Raw genomic sequence first — 21,036 nt, forward strand, 5'->3', positions numbered from 1 at the left:
CCTTACTCATGGTCAAGGTATTTATAGTCATATGTAGAGGGAAATATGTGGACTACTTTAATTGAAATTTCATAGTTATTTTCTTTTAAATCATGCATGGTTTTAGACTTTAAGTGCATGCAAGCAAAGAAAACGAATGGAATGTTGACCACAACCGTATGTTATGAATAATTTTAACATTCGTACCATCACTACTACTACTCCAAAGTCCAAAGGCATCTCCGACATAAGAATCCACGTGTCGCATGTTTCTTAGGATTGGAATCATAGTTTTGGTGGTTGATGCACAACAACAAGTACCAAAAGGCAATAGTAAGATTCTTTGATAGTGTTTATACTATCTTTTTCAAAGAAGTTGCCAAGAATATCAATTTTCTCGGATAAAATGGAATATAAATGAAAGAAATTTAAGATTGTCCTTTGAATTAAGAATATTATTATTATTATTTGGAGACTCATCACGTTGTGAAAGGACCATTGAATAGTGCTAGGAATCTGAGCATTATATGCGGGTCTCGTTCCGTTTGACCCCCGCTGAGCAGATGCAGATCGATCGATTGAAAAAATTCAACATGCGAATACGAGCGCGGGCTAAGTCAATTTTAAATGGGGTATATGCGGTTCAACCAAATTTGAATCGTGAATACATGTTAACCCGCAAATTTTTTTTTTTTTTTTGTAAAAATAAAAAACAAAAAATTCATAAAATATAGAATTTTTTTAAAAAAATTATATAATCTTAAATACAAATATAGAATTTATATTATTTTTTATAAAAATAGATAATAAAAATAATTATTTTATTAAATTTAATATTATCTGCGGGTTATCCGTAAATCTCAGCAAGGGAAAGATGCGTGTATATCATTTTTTCTTTATAAATCATACGGATCAGAATTTTGAGTAAAAAATGAGTCGATTCCTAGGTTGGCGGGGCAAGTTGACCTGCAAATCCAGTTCTAGCACTGATACATGTGATCCAAGTTCCAACTAAAGCTGGTATCTTCTTTTTTATCATTGGGAAGACTTCGTAATTTTCTAAAATACAATTCATGACACTACTGTTAAATAATTTTTATTTTTTTTTGTAAAACTACAGTTAAATAATTGCCTTCACGAAACCTTAATGTTTCTCATTTATATGGGCCGCAGCCCTCGAAAGTCCTGAGCTCAGAGCCTTAAAACACCACCATGGCATTTCCCGCAATAAACCTCATCAATGGATCATTTGATTATGACTTATGAGATTCATATTTCAAACTGAAACCTCCCTCCTCCCTCCTCCCTCCATTTTTCTTTATTACACTCATGAAAGAAACTGTAAAGGAAAAATTCTTTGGGAATTCAGTTACAAAAAAAATTATTTGGGAATGCAATTCAGAACTAGGCATGTGAGTGGATAGTGGTCCAACTGTCTTGTCAGTTTTATAAAATTTTCATTAAACAAATCAAACGTGGGAAGCACAAGTAGAATAATTTATAGTTTTTCTATAGAGATCAAACAAAACCCAATGTAAGTAGAGATAGCGAGTAGAGCAGTTGAATCAAAAGCAGAGAAGCACCAAAGATCAAGTCTTCTTTTCAGGTAACTCGTTTGACTTTTTTCTATTTTCTTCTTGAATCGTTTTCTCTTGATCTACGACAAACTCACTGAAAAGTTATTTTCAGAATGAGGTTGTCGTTGAGACAGTGGGTTGTGAGTGTGCTTGTGCTAACACAGCTTGTACATGGAGCTCTATGTTGGGGGAAAGATGGTCATTACACTGTGTGCAAAATAGCCGAGGTCGAACTTTTCTTAACTAGTTTCTGTAACCATAGATACTAAGGGTATGTACTCTGTTGGTTGTTGACTTGTTGTGATGCTTGAGTGTGTTAATCAGTTTTGGAGCTTATTGCTTTCTAAGTTTCAATGAGGATTGGATCTTTTGATAAACTGATTCTTTTTTTTTTCCATTTGTGAATCTTCAGGGATACTTTGAGGAAGAAACTATCGCTGCAGTAAAGAAACTTCTCCCTGAAGCTGCTCAAGGAGAAGGAGATGATCTAGCATCTTTTTGCTCATGGCCTGATGAAATTAAACACCTCTCGCAATGGAAATGGACTAGCTCTTTGCACTATGTTAATACACCTGAATACAGATGCAACTACCAATACTGTCGTGGGTTTATTTATATATCTGTTTCAAATCTTTATATGCATTTTCTTAAACTTTTTTATATGCTAAGTTCAAATCTATATCCTTGTGAAGGTGACTGCCACGACAGTCTTATGCAAAAGGACTGGTGTGTGACAGGAGCGATCTTTAATTACACAAGGCAACTTATGTCTGCGTCTGTAAACTCACAGACTTTAGTCCAATGTCAGTAACATTTTAGTTAAAAAATGATAATGTACCAGTACTAATATGTGATATACGTTACATGGTGCATGTGACTACTGACTCTTTTTCTCGTTTGCAGATAACTTGACAGAGGCTCTCATGTTCTTATCACATTATATCGGAGATGTCCATCAGGTTAATTAATTCCCTTCAGATGAATCATATTAGAAAACAAGTGATGTTATGCAATTGAAGCCACCTTTACACTGAAGCTGCTATTTTAGTGTATTAGTTACAACACTTGAGTATTGCTAATATCTGTTATTAATTGCAATTATTTTCCACAGCCCTTGCATACTGGTTTTCGTGGAGATCAAGGTGGTAACACAATAATAGTCCACTGGTACAATCGCAAAACAAATTTGCACAATGTAAGTGTTATATATTTTTTTCAGTCATTTTGATGCTAACAAAGTAACAAGTATCTTTCTTGACCTGGAACTGGAACTATATTTAACATGAAGGTATGGGATGACATGATTATTGAATCTGCTCTCAAAACATATTACAATTCAAGTCTTCCAGTCATGATCCAAGCCCTTCAAGCCAAACTCATGGTACTGCTTATTATTTATCCAACTTCAGCACACTACAACCTTATTTGGACAGTGATCATTTGCTTTTAAACTGCTGTCTTCATACAGAATGGCTGGTCAAATGCTGTTCCGTCCTGGGAGTCATGCCAACTTCACCAAACAGCCTGTCCAAATCGGTAAGCAACTATCTCTAAATGTAAATGTTAGTATTAAAAAAAACTCTTTAAATGTAATTTGTCTTTTGTAGCGATCTTAGTTGCAAGAAAAGGATAAATGAGTCTTTAAAGTTTCTGAATAGCAGAGCCCTGGTTGTATTGTCAGCGTGTCATATCATTTTCCTAATATCACCATTGTTAATTCTGTATTTAATTTAATGTGGTAAAGGTATGCATCTGAAAGCATAGACCTGGCATGCAAGTATGCTTATAGGAATGCCACCCCAGGAACTACTTTAGGAGGTATATTCTTAATCTCTGAGCATTCAGAGATCAGTGTATGCACTCTGAAACAAGACATTCATAATAAGCTTTCTCACTTTTCTTTCCGCAGATGAGTATTTCCTCTCTCGGTTACCTATTGTAGAGAAGAGACTTGCACAAGGTGGGATTCGGTTGGCGGCAATTCTTAACCGTATCTTTTCTGCAAAAACAAAGCTGGCCGGAGCATGAGACTAAGAAAAAAGTTTCATGGAGAACCACACGTCATCATTGTGTGTCCACCCAACTTACAAACACTGTTTTTTTCATAACTTTCAAGCCCTAAACCAAGTTTATAAATATGCAATCTTTTTGCAATCTAACCATGAAACCAAATTGTTTGGCCTAGTGGTAGTAGTACAAGAGGGTTAGTTCTTTTAATAATGCCCCGAGTACAAACCATCTTTGAGTTATTTTTTAAATTGGAATATCTAAAAGTTGACTTTGAACATAGAAGAAATTATGCCTAAATCACGGAATTTCCACTATCACCAAAAAAAAACTCTAAGAATGAACAAACAAAACTTGAACCACAAGCAACAACTAGAACCTAATATAGTTTAGCGCATGTTCTTGTTACTACTACCCATTTGATGGATATGAGTCATGATATGAAGATGTATGGTCAAGATGAAGCTGTAGTAGTTTATGAAGTACGAGACGAGGAGATGAGCAAAGGACGAGTTATGAGAAGAAAAGGAAAATTTACTGAGGAATCAGTTTAAAGGAAGTATTGGAGAAAAATCAATTGAGAAGGTTGGCTTATTCGCTGAAGAATGAGAAATGGAAAGTTTCTATTAGTTAGATCTTTAGGTCTAGGGTTCTCCTCTGAAACTATAAAGATGAGTTTTTATAAAGATGAGTTTTGGCACTATGTTGCCGGTTAACATACAGAGCAAGAGAAACTTTTGTACGTCTGAATAAAGAGAAGTAAAGAGTTTAGGAGTTAGAAGTGTAAGTGGTTCATAGACTAATGCAAGTTTGTGAACGAATGAGACTAGTCAACAAATCAAAATTTGTCTTGAGCTTGATTGAAGAATTGATTTTAGAAAGAACGTGTATATGCTTTTAAAAGAATTAATGTAGTTGTATTTATTGGAAAAAATAATCCATGTTCTACTGTTTGTTCTAATTCTCGTAGCTCACTATTTCACATTAACATGATATGTGAACATTGAATCATTCAAATTAAATTTAGTAAGCTAGAGTCTATGCTGAATTGCAAATTGAATATTTGTTTAGTAAGTTTGAGTCTATGTTGTCATTTCGAAACAAATGTAACTATTGAAAATCGTTTCACATCTCAAAACTTAATAAATATATATTGGTCCCGATATTTCTTATTTTCAAAAAAAAAAAAATTAATTCAGAAAAGTATATTTTAATGTGTAAAGTTAATTAATGTCTATAAAACCAAAGCAAAGAAAGGAAAAGCGATGAAGTTTTCCTTTTCCTAATAGAAATAAACTGACCTGAATTTTTTTTTTATTCAAATTCCAAGGTCGAGCAGGATGCTCAACTAGTATATAAGTTATACGATGTTGAAGTTTATCTTTTGAACATTATATGTCTCTCTTGATTAATAAAAGAGGAGATACAATGTTGAATAGACATCGTTCCAGTGTGAACTTGCTACCGCACGATGTTGTAGAGCTCATACTAGAGAGACTTCCTGTGAAGTCTCTGGTAAGATTCAGGTCTGTATCCAAGACGTGGAAACTCACAATCGAGACGCGACGTTTCCAGGAAAGACAGTTGATCCATCGTAGGCAATTACGAGGTCCAGATATCCTTTTCGTGCACATTGGTGATGATGGTCTGAAGACAGATGCTGGAAGACTTGTGTTTGGCTCATCAGTAGTTCATACGTTCAGTTTCCCTACTTGTTGCATGTCAGTCTGCCATGGTAGTTGTGACGGTCTAGTATGTCTCTACACTGTCTACGACTCGAGTGTCAGTGTCATGGTAGTGAATCCCGCCACTAGGTGGCATCAAAGCCTACCTCTTGCCAGAATTCAACAGCTCTTTGTCGACAAGATTTCAGAAGGAACGTTTGGCTCCCCATGTCCTATTCTTGGATTTGGTAAAGACAAAGTCAAGGGCACATACAAGCCGGTTTTTTTATATAATTCATCAGGATTTGGCCTAAACAACATTACCACTTGTGAAGTTTTCGATTTTAGCACTAACCTTTGGAGGTACGTTGAACCTGCTGCTCCTTATCGTATTATTGTTGACCATGATCCTGTGTACTTAGATGGGTCACTTTACTGGTTTACGGAGTGTAAAGAAACCAAAGTATTATCTTTGGATCTTCACACGGAAACTTTCCAAGTCATCTGTAAAGCTCCCTTTGCCTGTGTACATTATGATCCTCACAGCGTCAGCATGTGCATCCTAGATAACTGCTTGTGTGTATCCGAGAGTAACTGGCCCACCCAAGATATATGGTTGTTGGATTCTTCGGGCGGCAAGAAAATGTGTTCCATAGATCTCACCAATACTCTTGATTGGTCCGGGAAATACGCACTCTTAGCAATAGCAATTTTGGAGAATAATAAGTTATTACTTCGTGCTCGTGGATACATGCAACCACTGGTGATACATGATATCCATACCAAATCTTATGAGTTACTCTTCAAACCTAACGGGTGTGTAGGTTCGGTTTGTTATTTCCAAAGTTTATTTTCTGCTTCATCAAACTAGTTGGCTCTTTCTTTTTCTTTCTATCGATGAACCATTGTAATTTAGCATCTTCTGCAATTTAATATGACCTTTCTCTTTTATTTGCCATCGAAATTGTATTCAACATTATTATATGAAGTTTTCGCATTCATAATTATGTAGAAAGGACATCATATTATACATACATTTTAACATCTATGTGGTTCACATTTGCTTGTCCGGTCGATCTAAGTATAGATAAATAAATAAGTGTTTGATGAATTATGAATGATTCATGTATTAAGTTTAAACAAGTCACCAGTAAAGTAAAAGTTCAAAACAACCTGGTAAATTAACTGCGTTTCACTTCTTTCTTCGTCATCATTGCTGCTCAAATCAAGTATCTCTTATGTAAAGTTCATCAGCTTGGTTTGTAATTTCATTCAAGTGATGTTTTCGTCTGTTAGCTGAAACAAGAATCATATTTGGCTTGGATTCTTCTCTTAAGCTTATCAACTATGTGGTCCCTTTTAGACCATTTCTGTGATCATTACTTCTTTACTCTTGGGTAAATTTTTATGAACTAGATTCTTCTTCTAAGCTTGTGATTTACTCAGCCTCTACGCCAATAACATAACATCTCCCAGATTAATAAAGATACTCTTCTCTTGTTGGTTTAGAATCGTCTTTCTTTGTTTAAAGTTCACCAGGTTGGTCAGGTGAATCGCAAACCACTCCTCATTTATCCTCATGGAGCTCCATCTATTAGACTGTTAGAAGTTAAAGTCAAGTATACCAATCCTTTTGTGTTTCACCATCTCTACAAATCCAATACTGTGTGCTCGAATCCTACTAAAAAAATTTCTTTGAAAGAGTATTTAGTAAAATATTAATCTTCTGATGTTAAATTTCAGGAAAAGAACCAACGACCTCCATGGTCTGTGCAGCAAGGACCGCTCAAAATTTTCAGCAGTGTCCGGTGAGAACAGAGGAGACAAAAACTTGAACCTGGTTTTTGGTCAACTTTGCACGGTTTGATGACAAAACTTGCCATGAATTTAAAACTTAGATGCGAAGGATATATTCAAAGACATCTTTTTTTTTTGAGCAACTATTCAAAGACATCTTAAGTATAAAGGTTTCCGTTTTCAGAGGTGAATTTGACAATGGGTTTCAATTATTTGGTCGTTTTAAATGTCAAGAAGAAGAAACAAAATGGTGGGCCTACTATAGAGTGACCTGCCCTAACAAGGGTGAACCAACTTGTCAAGAAAGCCAAATTATTGTGGAGATTAATTAGTTAATCGACCCTACATTTAATGTAACCTTGGACATACTATTATTACTTTGTTAAGCCATGTATACTAGTATTTAGTTAATGATCAGACCTGCATAGACTTTGATTTAAGGACTCAAATGAAAATGATATGGTTGTGCTTAATTATTGAGTGGGCATTGGTTTTGACCCCAAGACAAACGTCTACAAAATTATATATCAGTGAACTTGGATTTGAAGGCTTCCTTTGGTTTGATATAAATGTTGGAGTTATCTATCTTATTATACATCATTATTTCGTTAAATATATGGTTAACTAGGAGTTTTTCTGCGCCATGCGCAGATATAAAATATTTAAAAATATTATATATAAATAAAATTTTCTATTTTCTATTTTTATATTTTATTTTTATTAGTTTAAAAAATAAAATCATAATTTAATTGTTTTTAGTTTGATTTATTCAAGTTTACTTTGACCCTTTAATTTTGCATTACTTAACTTTTGATAAAAATAATTGAAATATATAAAGTTACTTTAGTATATTATTCTTTATTTAATTACCATTTTTAAATATGTCTATTTGTAAATATATAAAGTATTTCTAATAATATATACATTAAATAAAAATAACTTATATACGTTGATAAAATATATTTTAAACTACAATTATTTTAATAATAAAAATATGATTCATATATTGATGTAAAATTTTAATATTCGTAATTATTATTTATATATAAAAACATATTATTTTAATAGATATAAATAAGTTATTAGGTATCATAAAATCTTACTAAAATGAATATTTACTGAGAAAAAATATTTTTGATATAAAATTTATTAGTTATTACTATATTATGAAACTTTTCCAAAAATATAAATCAGTATATAGAAAATCATCATTATTATATTTAAGAAATCATACCAAAAACATAAATCTTAGTAAATTTTACATGTCATAATTAAATTTATGCCATGTCATATTTCTTTTAAATCATGTCATCATTTTTTTCATGAAAGTTAATGTAGTGATGACACATATATAAATCACCTCTCAAATATAGTCTAGGGGATGTTTTTATAAAACATGGACTTAGAAATAATTAATTTAAGACAGAACTAGACACATGAAGTTTAGTTTCTCCAAGATATAAGATTAATTTCAACCACATTTAGTTTTAAATGATACATGCTTAATTAAATGTAGCCATGTGTTGCATATATATTTTTCTACAGTCTCTCAACATTAGACCACCCGCAACGGGGGTTCACGAGCAATCCTTAGCACAAATACATAGGTTAGTATTAATATAATAATATTAATTATGATAATTTACCTAAGGATTGGTCCGTCGGGAAGGAGTTTAAGGAGTTGATCCTTAGCTACGTGGCAACATCTGAGTGGGACTGGCTCGGTTTGTTTTTGGGTTTGGTTAAAAAAAGTTGGTCATTCTCGACCGAGATTGAAAAAAAAAAACGAGAGCTCGACGAAAGGCGATATTTTGGCGATTGAAACCTATCGTCTTCACGAAGGTAAATTGAAGCCTAAACCTGTATGTTTGTTCGATTTAGCTTAGTTTTCAACTTGTTTCCTCTCATTTAAGGGTTTGGGAAGGGTTCGAATCAATTTGGGTTTACGATTGAAATTAGGGTTTCAAAAAAATTTGGGGTTAAATCGATTTGGGGTTTAGATCCAGTATGGGCGTGTATAGAAAGGGTTTTGACAAGATTTCGGTTTCAATCCGAAGCGGATTTTATCTTATTTCTTATACGGTTTCGAAATGAATTTGGTATCAAACGGAAGAGGATTTTCTCTTTTTTCTTAACGGTTTCAAAACCTTTTAGGTTGATATGTGTTCGCTTTCAATCGGTTCGTCATAAATGTCATCATATGTTGTTTGCTTCCTTGATTTCGTTGCTCTAACTATGTTCTTGTTATTGAAACCATATGTTGTTATCAGTTTAAGTTATTGTTGTTTTTAACTATGTTCGTTCATTATTTGTCTCAGGTTAACCAAAATGGGACAAGATTACAGCTACTCCCAGCCTTCTTCATCATCAAACTCTCTAGACATGAGCTCCCTTCTTGAAGCAGAAGCTAAGCTGTACGCGGATGAAGCTGAGAGTCCCTACTGCAATGCAGAGCCGGATCAGTTCCCACCTCAACCAGAGGCTGATGATGGAATCCCGACGGCATGCTACTGTGGTGCTCAGCCTGTTGTCGAATGCTCTTACACACCTAAAGATCCATACAGAAGATACTTCACGTGCGCCAATCCCGACGGTATGCTACTTTGATGTCTTAATTCTACCTTCCTACCGCTTCAGAGTTGATTGTTTTAAATGTTTTTGTACTTTGGAAATGGGTATTAGTCTGATTTGATTGGTGTTCAATGCAACTAGTTAGCTTTCTACCTTCCTAACTGCTCGGTTTTTAAAAATTAAATGCAACTAGTTAGGTCTCATAGTTTAAGGGCGTCTACAGTCTTTGTGTTGCTATTAGAGTGACACAGACCAATCTATTAAGATGGAAAAGGACACTAGTTATATGAACCTACTGTTTACTCAATCTCAGACTCCAGTGGACCTTGATTCACCTGAAACTTTTTGGTTCGGTAGCCAAGGTCCTAGTGAGTCTGTTGTCGAGCCTGCTGTCGAGTCTGGTGTCAGGAGGAAGTGGTCTCCGAAGGAGGATAAGATCCTTATTGGTGCTTGGCTTAACACCAGTAAGGATCCCGTCGTCAGCAATGAGCAGAAAGCTGGTGCTTTCTGGAAGCGGATTGTAAATTACTACAACGCAAGCCCGCAGCTGGTTGGGACAGTACTGAGAGAGGTTACGTCTTGCAAGCAGAGGTGGGGTAGGATCAACACTGACGTATCTAAGTTCGCTGGATGCTATGACGCGGCTCTGAGGGAGCAGAAAAGTGGTCAAAATGATGATGATGTGATGAAAGCTGCCTTAGACATCTTCTTCAGTAATAACGAGTACAAGTTCTCCATGGATCACTGCTGGAGGGAGCTTAGACATGACCAGAAATGGTGCTCTTCCTATGGGCCTAAGGACGGTGGAAAGGAAAAGCGCAAACAAGTGTTGGAGGTTGATAGAGAAGAAGAGCAAGTCGTAGAACCAGAGGGTAGACCTTCGGGGGTAAAGGCTGCCAAAGCTGGTAGTAAGAAGAAGAAAAGTGGTAGAGAGGAGGAGTTGGGAAAGCTTCAGGGGGTTTTAGAAGTCAAAGAAAAACTCTCTAGAGCTAAGATTCTTGATCGTTTACTCGCGAAAAAGAGCCTTTAACTGAGATGGAAACAAGTCTTAAATTGAAACTAATGTCTGAAATGCTTTGATGTCTTAAACATTGGGTAAAGAAAAGATAGGGAAGATGATGAGAGCATGTATCATACTATACAATATGATAGTCAAAGATGAACAGGATGGATACACTCGTATCGATATATCTGAATTTGAAGAAGGAGACGTCACCAGAAGTTCACAGGTGGAAACCGAGAGGCCTACAAATCTGAATAATATGTTTCCCAATCGGAATGATCTTCGTGATAGGCATATGCATGACCAATTGAAAAATGATCTAATTCAAAATATTTGGAACAAATTTGGTGATGAAGATTAATAATTGTTGCATCTTTATTTTTAAATATTGTATTTTTAAATTTAATTATGCAATAAAATTGATAAATTAAAATTTCACTTTAAAAAAAAATTAATTCTAAGAGCTCCAAATTAGATATCACTATTGTAAACACTCTTTTTGTTCGAATCCTTAACTATTTAAAAAAAAAAACAAAAATTAATAAAAAAAGCCTAAGGATTCTTTGGAGAAATCGACCATTGTGGATGCTCTTAAGTAAGTGATGATAGAGAGAGACACACACACAAGAGTCTTTCTTGCAAAGTGCGAGCATTAAAGTGTTCTTAACACACTAAAAAGTCCACGCAATCAATGCCTTAACTGTATTTAATGCTTTCTTCAACCTAACCTTCATAAAGAAATCATCTCCTCAATAAACTCACCCAAAAAAAAACGCATACGAAACTCATCCTTTTAGCTTCTCTTCTTCTCATCATCTTCGTCTATCTCAGCTCATCAGAAGAGCGGGAACGATGCTTTAGGACCGGGGTTTTACCCGGATTCGGAAATGCGTAGTCGGTGGTCCGAGCGGTGGATACAGAAAAGGAGGTGTGGTGAGGCCGACGGTGACTTGCAGAGAGAAAGGACCTTGTAACGTTAAGAAGCTGAGGTGTCCGGCTAAGTGTTTCAGCTCTTTTAGCCTCTCCGGGAAAGGATACGGCGGAGGAGGAGGTGGTGGATGTTCCATGGATTGTAAGAAGAAGTGTACCGCTTATTGTTAAAAAAAATCACATCTTTACAATATACATATATAGTCATTACAATGATTATATACATATATATATATATATATATATATTGCTATGTTGTTATAGCTATAGTTGATGATCGTTTTGTCACTATGCGAATGTAGTAAGTTTTTATAATCATAACATATGGTGTGTGATGAATAAATGAGGAAATGTTACGTTTTTTTTTCAATATGATTTGATCTTTATTATTATAATGATCTTGATTACACATTTTTGAATAGAGATTTGAGTTTATGTCTCTCAAGGCTTGGTCATGATCGTTGTCTGAACAGAGACAGGGATTCTAACATCATGAACACCATCAGTCCACGTTAAGCTTCCAAAAAAGTAACCAGTGTTGACTTCATGACTCGTTTTAGCCGTCACCGCGTAAGAGAGCACCTCTCCAGAGTCAAACACGAGTGTGGTCGGGGAGACAGTGAGAGTAACACCGAGAGGAGACTCGATCACAGCTTTGTAGACTGAATTGTTCGGTCCAACGTTGGTTAGAGTTCTCGTGAGTGTGACTTCTTGATCAAGATTTGGAATTGTTATCGAAGGTAAGTTGATATCGAGAATCGATGCCCCAGGAGATGGACAGTTAGTCTTTTTACCGAGGACACGAGAGATAGATGTGTCGTTGTAACCAGCTGAACACATGTAACTGATGTAATCTTTGATCCCCATATCGTAAACAAGTCCAGGGTCTGCGGCACTTTCAGGGTTTACAAGACCTCCTCCATAGTCAAATGGATCTGCTAGCTTCTTGTTTGATCCTTCAGAAAATATAGGTTCTCCAGACTTACTTGTCCTCCAAGCTTCAAAAAAAGAGATTAGATTAGTCTAGGTGACATAAGAGGAAGAAGGGATGATGAAGAAGAAGAAGAACCTGTTGTGACCAAAGCTGATCTAATAGCAGCAGGAGACCAATCAGGGTGTAGACATTTGAGGAGAGCTGTGATTCCGGAGACAACAGGAGTCGACATTGATGTCCCTGAAAGTAGTCCAAATCCGTTGTGGCTGTCAGGATTAAGAGGAGTTAGCGCCGCGAGTATGTTAACACCAGGAGCTGCTATATCAGGCTACATATATAGTATAAAATGTGATATCAATCATCTATCAAAAATGTTTCATCTAGAGACAACAATGGCTTTAGTTATTATAACCTTGAGAATGGCTGGTGAGACAGAGTTAGGACCTCTAGATGAGAACACAACAACCTTTGCAGCTGCAGGGGGACCAGTTAGTGTCGTTGCCGCGCTTATTCTCACAGTAGGTGATCTGTGTTTTGAAATTGACATCAGATCAATAATGTTTTGTAAGGAAAAAAAAACAGACTTTATATGGTTAAAGATAAGAGGACCTGGTTGTGCGGATGTATTGTAAAATGTCGGCTCCATGTTCGTAACTTGTTAAAATGTAGGGATAAGATTCATCAGGAACGCTTTGAGCTAAAATGACTGCTCCTAGACCTTCCTTTGGAACACGTTTATCGAAAGCAAGAACTGTTTTCCCCTTCATACCAGTAGTATTGTGACTGTATGACTCCAAGAAAGCTAAACCGGTTGTAATATCCGGTCCAGTGAACAAAGATTCAGCCTAATTAACACAACACAAGAAGTTAAGTTTTTTAAGACTAATTGGTAATAAAAGAAGTTGAGTTCTTGTTTTTGTATTAAGCTTACTTACATAGAAGGTTTGGTTATTGCCAAGAGTGATCTTTGTAGGAAAAGACCGGTCAAGAGTAGTTGCAGCAACGGTCAAGAACCAAGGAGCAACATTTATAACACTCTGAGCATTAGGACCATCGTTTCCCGCCGCAGCCACAACCGGAATCCCTTTAGCCACGGCGTGAAAAGCCGCGACAAAATCGACTTGATCGACCTCAGAACCCTCAGGAACATCCCCTCCTAAAGAAACCGAGAGAACATCAACCCCATCATGTATAGCATCATCATAAGCCTTCCACATATCAACTATTGAGCATCCCAGGAAGAACAAGTCCCAGCACACCTTGTAGGAGGCTATACGGGCCCGTGGAGCACCACCTCGGACCGTACCTGAGAAGAATCCCACTCAGTTAGGAAGGAAACAAAGCTAGAACGGTACCTTGACTCTCAAGCTATCTTTCTTTTGCAGGCTAGGGTTTAGTTATATATCTTCTAAGAACGGTACCTTGACTCTCAAGCTATCTTTTAATTTCAGACTAGGGTTGAGGTATATTACATTACCTAGAGCTAGACCATAGAAGCTCGCATTAAAAACGAACTAGTGTCTTCTAGGAACGGTACCTTGACTCTCAAGCTAGGTTTTTTTCCAAGTTAGGGGTTAGGTATATATCATTCATTACCTTGGGCTAGACCATAGAAGCTTGCATTGGAAACAAATGATCCACCAGCTATTGTGGCTGTATGGGTGCCGTGACCAATTGCATCTCTATTGGATTTGAATTCTCTGGTCATGGATTTGCGTTTTCCTCTAATCTCGGCCATCATGCCTTTTTGGTAGTACTTGGCTCCTATAAGCTTGTTATTGCAGTGAATGGTGGCGTTAAAGTCTTCTCCAGATTCACATTTTCCTCTCCAACGCTTAGGTATTGGTCCAAAGCCTTGATCGTTGAATACCTCTGACTCTGGCCATATTCCTATGTATACATACATATATATACATGCATGTGAGACAATGAGACATCTTATATGTATAGATAAGAGAGTTTAGAGAGACCAGTATCCAAGAGCCCGATGATAGCATCACTGCCCATGTTGGTTTCATTGAGAAGACCTTTCACAGATGATGGAGAAGAAGAAGTTGGAACTTGAGAGAGGCCAAGGTGATCCCAAGTTCTTGTGGTTTTCAGTTTCACAATCCGGTTTGGTATCACATGGATTACTGAAGGATGCTCTGTGTTTATATACAAGAATCCGGTTTAGATTACTGAAAGAGGCTAATATGATCACAAGTTCCGGTTCAAAGCTCAAATATATAATAGATGTGAGTTTTGTTGAGTACCTGAGATTTTCTTTGCTTGGGAAGATGTAAGAAGTGCAGCGAAACCAGAGAATCCATGTTGATAGCTGTATATCATTGAGTTATGTGCCTCTTCTTTGCTGTATATAACATGGTGAGAGATGTAAGTGAAAAAAATACCACATGTTAAACAAAAATATAAAAAAAATAGAGGCGAGATGAGGTTCTTGTGTTACAAGAAAGGAATGCAAGATGTTATCAGTATCTTCGCTATAGAAACATGGCATTTTGGAGATGATTAAAGTAAGTACCTTTCATGCAGAGATTCAAGCATTTGACGATGAGAAGCTGTGACGAGTTCAGGATCATCGTGTTCTCTTTCTCCAAGGTAAACTATATAAACCTATTTAGCAAAAACAATTAGAAAGTTTAAAATCAGTGAACTCTTAGCGATTTTGAAAATATACATTGCGTTACATACCTTGGTGTTCTTGTCTGTGCCTCCTGCAGATGCAAGAAGACTCAGCTCCGTGTTAAGAAATAGGACCAAAGAAAATGAAAATAGAAGCACAAGCCTATGACTTTGTAAATATGAGTTCTTCATTTTCTGAAGTGAGAAGTGTAAGTGGCAGAGATAACCTCTATGGTTCTTTATATAGGCTGATTGAATAATTCATGGTGGCGTTTTGGATTAGACTCAAAATCGGTTTGGTTCGGTTTTGTTCCGGGTTATGTTTGGGTTTGTCTCTTCTTGTATGTGTTATTACTTCCCACAAAAGAAGCTTTTAGTCTTCTTTTTAAAAAATACCCACTTATGTTAAAGGGGTTATCAACTTGTCATTTATTAAAATTGTTTACTTGCTAGAAATACATGGTTTATTCACCTAATGTTCTATAAGAGGATATCAATCATATGATTCCTGTCTAACTAAACTATAGGATTCCTAGCTTAGGAAGCTGTTAGACAATGAGTCATGTTCCATGACTGACACAATTAGTTAGAGACGATTATATCTTGATAGAGACTTCTAAACTTATAGATTGGATTATAGTGGAGAGAACCGAATCCAACCTTTTCATTTATGGGCATAAGGTGTTGACAACAGAAAGAAGAGTTACTTACCAGTGAGTGTGCAAAACAATATGAAAATATATGTTTGTGGTAAATTTCTATTCCTATTTATGTTCTTAATTACACTCAATTTGTTTTGTTCTCCTATCTGCCATTTAGATCCAACTAATCTAATAATATGCCAAGATACATTTGTCAATGAATCACTGTCTGTGTTCTGTTCATATGTGTATTCTTTTCAGTTTGAAAATTTATGCCAAGATATATTTTAAATTGATCGGGTGCACTGTCTTAAATCTGATTTCACACATATTTAGATTGACTGAACATGAAAGCTCGGTAAACAAAAATTGGCAAACATTAATCATTGTGTAATTATATTAGTGAGTAAATCCACTTAGCTTAAAACCTTGAAGGCCTTCACTTCTCAGTTCTCACTTCTCACACAGAAAAACGAGTGAAGAGAAAGAAAGGCAAAGGCGCATGGCGTGGTAGGGCTGCGAGTAACGAGTGGCCGTGATAATCTTCCAGTTGTCACCGCCACATTGCTCTTCCGGAATGAGGTGTAACTCAAGGACATTCAATGTTTCTTCATTAATTATATTTTGTTACGTCATAGACATACGACTCTTTAAAACAGATCATGTTAAAGTAGCACATGACTTAAGTTCTAAAACAAGGCAAGAATCATGGAACGATCTCATACAGAAACGATGTTTATTCTAAATTTATTTCAGGCTTTTATACTTCGAATTTGTTCAAACAAGTGTTTTTTTTTACTTCAGGTAACACATAGCATTTAGGTTTTTTCTAAACTCAAAATATCTTCTACCCCACCTCCGTTTCTCCTTCAGGGTTATGTAAAGCTAAACACATTCTCAGGAAAATGAATTCACTCTATCTCACACACGTCCAGAATCCAGAGTGGTTCTTCCATGAATAAGTAGAAGCTTCTTCAAAACTTGAAATCTTTCTTTTTCTTCCCTTCCTTGTCACGCTTCCTTTTCTTCGAATTCTGTAACCATTCCACCAAAGTTACAAAATGTGTTAATCATCCCGCATTCACATCAATAGTGTTAAAACAGATATAAATGAAGTCTCTAATTACCTCGGCCACCATGTCACTGAAGTCCTCTGGCTTATTGCGCAGTTTCTCCTCTTCTCTTGCCTCCTCATACCTTTCCAAAATCACAATGTAAAGTTTAGAACACTATTCCTTATCTTAATGTCAAGATTAAAATCAACACAGGTGTTACTACTACTTACTTGGCAGGTAAAACATTCTCCAGGGCGTCCAGCTCTTCTGGCTGTAAGCTAACGTCCACACGATCCGTCTTTTGTCCTTTCATCAAATCAACCTGTTCAAAAATAGTCACAATTGCATAAGTTTGCGACTTGTCATAAAGAAAACATAACATCGAGGATGCAACAGACGTATATACCAAAACTTCAGAGACACTAACTACCATCACTTCATAGACACTACCTAATACCAGCAATTCTCAAAACAACATACAAACTTGAAGAATACTAAAAACTAATACACAACCTATTGACCCAACAATCTAAAAAGATCAAAATTATATCTAAATTTTCAAGCCTTAATTCTAACCAACCATGAATGGCTATTAATTAAGTATCTGGAAATTTTAAGTATCGATTGCTTACCCTTTTCACTCCTGTCTTGTCCTGAGTACCAGTTTTAATAACGTATGTGTGTGTGGTTCCCAGCACTGTTCCAGGAGCAACACTCTCTCCCTTTTCTTCAAGTACCTTCAGATATTAAAAAAAGAACCAACCACTCGAGTTATTAGTTTTCGCTTTATGACTAATAAAGAGAATACTCCCACAAGGTGGAAGATAAAGTGAAGATGCATAAATAAAAGATTAGGTTCGCTACCTGATACAGAGGCCTATCGGGTTCCTTTCGATGTTCCTTACGAAGCTCAATTGCATCCGGTGTTTCAATGCCAGTTGGAGTGCTGCAAAAAGGGGAAAATCATTCAGTTTCATATTTATATTATATTATGAGCAAACAGATACACGTCGTCGCGAAAAGGTAAAATAATACCTTGACAGTGTATCAACCGATTCCATGCCGTCTTCTAGTTCCTCTTCATCCATCTCCTCTTCTTGTTCCTCTTCCTCCTCTTCCTCTTCTTCTTCTTCTTCCTCCAAATCACCCCAGTGCTTGCTCTTATCAATAGGCTCGTCCTAATATCATAATTAAAAAAAACCATCACATTGTATCAACAAAATATGATGATTTTGAAATAGTTCACAAGAAGCCTATATGTTATAGTTTCAATCTCACTCATACTATCCTTTATGATGAATTCCTTCCACGTAGAATATAGAATTTTAAAACAGAACACAGGGAGGAGAAAATACTTACCTCATAATTGGGCTGATCTTGTTGCTGGACGCCAAAGACATCTCCATACAATGGACGTCCAAACTGCATAACACAAACAACGGGAAGCAACAAAAATATATTAGTGAATGGCACGGAAAGTTAATTGAACTAAGGATATAGATAAATATACCTCATCAACAGGAGGTTTCCCCCAGCCACCAGTATAACCAAAGCTAGCTCCATGCGGTATAGGAGCATTAAGACCAGGAATTTTCAGGTGTGGGTAGGACGGCGGAGGACCATATCGCTGTTGGAGAAAGATTTTTTAGTAAACAATTACATTTCAATCAAAATAATCATGAAGACAAAAGTCATAATAAATTCACCTGCATACTGATTAGCCATGGGGGAGGAGCACCTTCAGCCATACCAAGAGCTTCTTTCAAGCCATGCGACAATGTTCCTGGTTTCGTCTCCCTCAATTTAACCTATTTCCCAATTATTGCAATTAGATTCAGGTACACAAAGCAATAAAACCAAGCAGTGAAATAGACGATAAAGATGCAAAGTCACAAGACAGTACCTCAAATTCTTTCCCTTCAAAATACAAATCTCCAAGCGCTGTCAGCTTCGGCTTTGTTTGGTATTTGAAGAACGCATCATGGAGGACCTGCGAAAGAAAGGAATTATCTTCACTTATCAGTTAAAGAACAGATATCAATGCACACCACAGTGAAAAATTATAGAGGGAAACCTGGTAGTCAATGTCCATCTTTCCCATCTTTGGTTGCATACGCTCTCGTTGCTTTTGCTTCAACTTTTTACCATCTTCTTTCTCAATGTAAGTCTGCACAAGAACCACAAAGTAATTAGCTCTGACTAGTAGAACCATTTAGGACTTACACCTAAACACATCAAACTGAAACTGATAAAGAGCAATTTGATTTGAAAATATTAAATGTTAACAAGAACAAATGAAAATATAGAACAGAGCGTATGAATGAGATTGACAAGAAAGAGAGTTCCTCAAAAGCACAGAAGAAATGACAATTTGCATCCAGAAATCTAGTTGAATGAGTAAAAAAAGAGAGGCAGGCCATTGCGTAGAGAAAGCTTAAGTTTAGTATACAATTTGAAAAAGGGAAAGTAAAAGTAAAACATTAAGATTTTCAAAATTTTATAATGACAGCATTAGTTATAATATATACTATTTAGTATTTATATAAAACCAAAACACCTACAGGAGGAAATATGTGCAGGTCAATAGAATATCAAAATAATGGTGTTCATTGTCCAAGAGAAGATACCTGTCTAATTTTCTGAATGCCGGTGGCAGCAATGAAATCAGGAAGATGAAATGGCGGCTTCTCTATACCGCGCTTTCCCTGCAAAAATTAATACCCCGCTGAGATGCCACCAACTTAAGAAAAAGAGAGCAAGCAACACAAAAGCCTAACCGCAAAGAAACATGACGGAATCCTATGAGTAATACATAACCAGATGCATCTTAAAACAAGATCACTAAAAGGCATACAAAAACAGATGCATCTAAATGATAGATAAAACACTTTTCCTCAGAGACGTATCAAACGTCTCCAAAGACTAAGCACCAAATAACTCATGCATAGAAGGAACAAAAAAAGGGCCATCTCCAGTTACACCTACAAGTCCAGGCTCCAAGGTTTATCACAGACGTTCTCCTGCAAGAGGCACATATATCGGTATAAGGAACTTAATTGGCATGATGATCTATATCACTATGTTTATAATTCTCCTATGTGACACACCCACAAATCACAAACATAATAATTAGCTAACAGCACCATTGCTAGAAAAATTACAAACCTGCAAATACTTTCTCTTCTGGGACCAATGCCTCGGCACAGGAACTGTATTCCGGTACGACTTCAAAAACACCAACAACTTAGGGTCAGCTGAAGTAGCGTCCCAGACCTAAAAACATTAAAAAAAAAAAGTTAGAAATAAATAAAACATAGAGAGCATTAACTATACATATTTGGAACTAATAGAAAAATATAAATGCATCCTTACTTCAACGACATCAGGCCTAGCGGATACCTGCTTCAGCTCAGCAATCTTCATCCTCCGTTCAAGCTTAGAAAACAAAAACAAATCACAACTTTAGGAATCTAAGAAACAATGTAGTATATACTGAGCTAAGAATAAAAAAAACGAACTAGAGAGAATAATTAGTTTTGAGATTAGAACCTTCTTCTGCTTATTAGAGATTCCCTTCTCTTTTTGCTCATCGCCTTGATCTTCCTCGTCTGCCTCAGAGTCTGAGGTAACCTTCTTTCTCACATCATTGTTCTCCTCAGACTCATCCTTCTTAGCATCATCCTAGTCAAGCAAAAACAGTATCATCAAGATCTAAGCATTAACAAACTTTTTAACTCACGCCAAACGAAAAGAGTCTTACCTCAGAGGCAACAGGCTCCCGAAAGTTGAACTTCTCAAAGATCTCCTTAAACTCGTCGTTGAAACCATCTCCAAACTCGGCTTGTTCTGCTACATACTCTATCACAATCTGCTCAGAGGCCTATGACGAAAACAAAGATCACCACATATCATTAATCAAAGAAAATCAATCGCAAACCCTAGAAAATCTCCAATCGCTAGAATGCGAGAATAAGGAAACAAAGATTACCTGTTGCTGCGAATCTGCGTTCTCTTTAGAATCAGAATCCTCCGCTTCTTCTACATCGGCATGAGATGCTTTCTTGCTCTTCTTCTGCTTCCGCCTGCGGCGGCGACGGTCGCTCTCGCGGGATTTCTTAGAAGAAGCAGTAGTGTTGCCGTTGGTAGCATCTCCGTTAGGAACGACGCTGTTATCGTGTGCGGCGGTTGCTGATTCGGCGGTCATATTCGGGGAAGTTTCACAGTCCGAAGGAAATCAACGAAGGGTGAGGCTA

General features: G+C 36.5%; 5 protein-coding genes and 1 pseudogene across 6 annotated transcripts; 4 read left to right on the top strand and 2 right to left on the bottom strand.

The window, feature by feature from the left end:
* The first annotated feature begins 1,008 nt into the window (after nucleotides 1-1,008).
* Nucleotides 1,009-3,723, top strand: LOC106449758 (endonuclease 5-like). 2 transcript variants are annotated; one of them, XM_013891460.3, is made up of 10 exons: nucleotides 1,018-1,585; nucleotides 1,669-1,783; nucleotides 1,969-2,158; nucleotides 2,249-2,359; nucleotides 2,460-2,515; nucleotides 2,668-2,751; nucleotides 2,845-2,937; nucleotides 3,025-3,092; nucleotides 3,301-3,374; nucleotides 3,466-3,723. In XM_013891460.3, exons 2-10 carry the CDS (start codon nucleotides 1,670-1,672, stop codon nucleotides 3,582-3,584), a joined length of 909 nt encoding a protein of 302 aa, XP_013746914.1. In that variant the 5' UTR covers nucleotides 1,018-1,585; nucleotide 1,669; the 3' UTR covers nucleotides 3,585-3,723. The 2 variants fall into 2 exon arrangements, with proteins under 2 accessions (XP_022561259.1, XP_013746914.1); XM_022705538.2 differs by having other exon boundaries at nucleotides 1,009-1,585; nucleotides 1,969-2,359.
* A 1,268-nt stretch (nucleotides 3,724-4,991) lies between these two features.
* LOC106449757 (F-box protein At1g11270) lies at nucleotides 4,992-6,178 on the top strand. The gene has a single exon (XM_048735463.1). The coding sequence runs from the start codon at nucleotides 4,992-4,994 to the stop codon at nucleotides 6,096-6,098; it is 1,107 nt and encodes a 368-aa protein (XP_048591420.1). The 3' UTR covers nucleotides 6,099-6,178.
* A 3,682-nt stretch (nucleotides 6,179-9,860) lies between these two features.
* On the top strand, nucleotides 9,861-10,625 carry LOC125576105 (glutathione S-transferase T3-like). Its single transcript, XM_048735467.1, has one exon. It carries the CDS (start codon nucleotides 9,861-9,863, stop codon nucleotides 10,623-10,625), a length of 765 nt encoding a protein of 254 aa, XP_048591424.1.
* Nucleotides 10,626-10,740: 115 nt separating this feature from the next.
* LOC111207931 lies at nucleotides 10,741-11,898 on the top strand (annotated as a pseudogene).
* On the bottom strand, nucleotides 11,887-15,315 carry LOC106358609 (subtilisin-like protease SBT3.13). Its single transcript, XM_013798437.3, has 10 exons — nucleotides 15,157-15,315; nucleotides 14,987-15,078; nucleotides 14,718-14,815; nucleotides 14,433-14,609; nucleotides 14,059-14,352; nucleotides 13,398-13,768; nucleotides 13,072-13,307; nucleotides 12,875-12,989; nucleotides 12,598-12,790; nucleotides 11,887-12,526 (listed from the first exon to the last, which is right to left on the bottom strand). The coding sequence occupies exons 1-10, from the start codon at nucleotides 15,277-15,279 to the stop codon at nucleotides 11,970-11,972; spliced, it is 2,256 nt and encodes a 751-aa protein (XP_013653891.2). The 5' UTR covers nucleotides 15,280-15,315; the 3' UTR covers nucleotides 11,887-11,969.
* Nucleotides 15,316-16,450: 1,135 nt separating this feature from the next.
* LOC106446386 (splicing factor 3B subunit 2-like) lies at nucleotides 16,451-21,030 on the bottom strand. Its single transcript, XM_013888098.3, has 17 exons — nucleotides 20,772-21,030; nucleotides 20,544-20,663; nucleotides 20,333-20,464; nucleotides 20,156-20,218; nucleotides 19,949-20,056; nucleotides 19,411-19,488; nucleotides 18,858-18,950; nucleotides 18,687-18,773; nucleotides 18,490-18,591; nucleotides 18,294-18,410; nucleotides 18,143-18,205; nucleotides 17,819-17,961; nucleotides 17,648-17,729; nucleotides 17,416-17,520; nucleotides 17,014-17,105; nucleotides 16,856-16,925; nucleotides 16,451-16,762 (listed from the first exon to the last, which is right to left on the bottom strand). Exons 1-17 carry the CDS (start codon nucleotides 20,985-20,987, stop codon nucleotides 16,703-16,705), a joined length of 1,731 nt encoding a protein of 576 aa, XP_013743552.2. The 5' UTR covers nucleotides 20,988-21,030; the 3' UTR covers nucleotides 16,451-16,702.
* Between the last annotated feature and the right edge of the window lie 6 nt (nucleotides 21,031-21,036).

Source organism: Brassica napus, chromosome A1, assembly GCF_020379485.1.
Source record: "Brassica napus cultivar Da-Ae chromosome A1, Da-Ae, whole genome shotgun sequence".
NCBI lineage: Eukaryota > Viridiplantae > Streptophyta > Magnoliopsida > Brassicales > Brassicaceae > Brassica > Brassica napus.

Excerpts from the sequence above, each read along its gene's own strand:
- LOC106449758 (XM_022705538.2), top strand. The coding sequence starts at position 1,670 with ATGAGGTTGTCGTTGAGACAGTGGGTTGTGAGTGTGCTTGTGCTAACA. Across the intron at positions 2,360-2,459 it reads CTCACAGACTTTAGTCCAAT|ATAACTTGACAGAGGCTCTC; the intron begins GTCAGTAACATT and ends TCTCGTTTGCAG. Across the intron at positions 2,752-2,844 it reads GCAAAACAAATTTGCACAAT|GTATGGGATGACATGATTAT; the intron begins GTAAGTGTTATA and ends TTTAACATGAAG.
- LOC106358609 (XM_013798437.3), bottom strand. The coding sequence starts at position 15,279 with ATGAAGAACTCATATTTACAAAGTCATAGGCTTGTGCTTCTATTTTCA. Across the intron at positions 14,816-14,986 it reads CTTGAATCTCTGCATGAAAG|CAAAGAAGAGGCACATAACT; the intron begins GTACTTACTTTA and ends TGTTATATACAG. Across the intron at positions 13,769-14,058 it reads CTTCTATGGTCTAGCCCAAG|GTACGGTCCGAGGTGGTGCT; the intron begins GTAATGAATGAT and ends GATTCTTCTCAG.
- LOC106446386 (XM_013888098.3), bottom strand. The coding sequence starts at position 20,987 with ATGACCGCCGAATCAGCAACCGCCGCACACGATAACAGCGTCGTTCCT. Across the intron at positions 20,465-20,543 it reads GGGAGCCTGTTGCCTCTGAG|GATGATGCTAAGAAGGATGA; the intron begins GTAAGACTCTTT and ends TTGCTTGACTAG. Across the intron at positions 16,763-16,855 it reads TCAGTGACATGGTGGCCGAG|AATTCGAAGAAAAGGAAGCG; the intron begins GTAATTAGAGAC and ends GAATGGTTACAG.
- LOC106449757 (XM_048735463.1), top strand. The coding sequence starts at position 4,992 with ATGTTGAATAGACATCGTTCCAGTGTGAACTTGCTACCGCACGATGTT.
- LOC125576105 (XM_048735467.1), top strand. The coding sequence starts at position 9,861 with ATGGAAAAGGACACTAGTTATATGAACCTACTGTTTACTCAATCTCAG.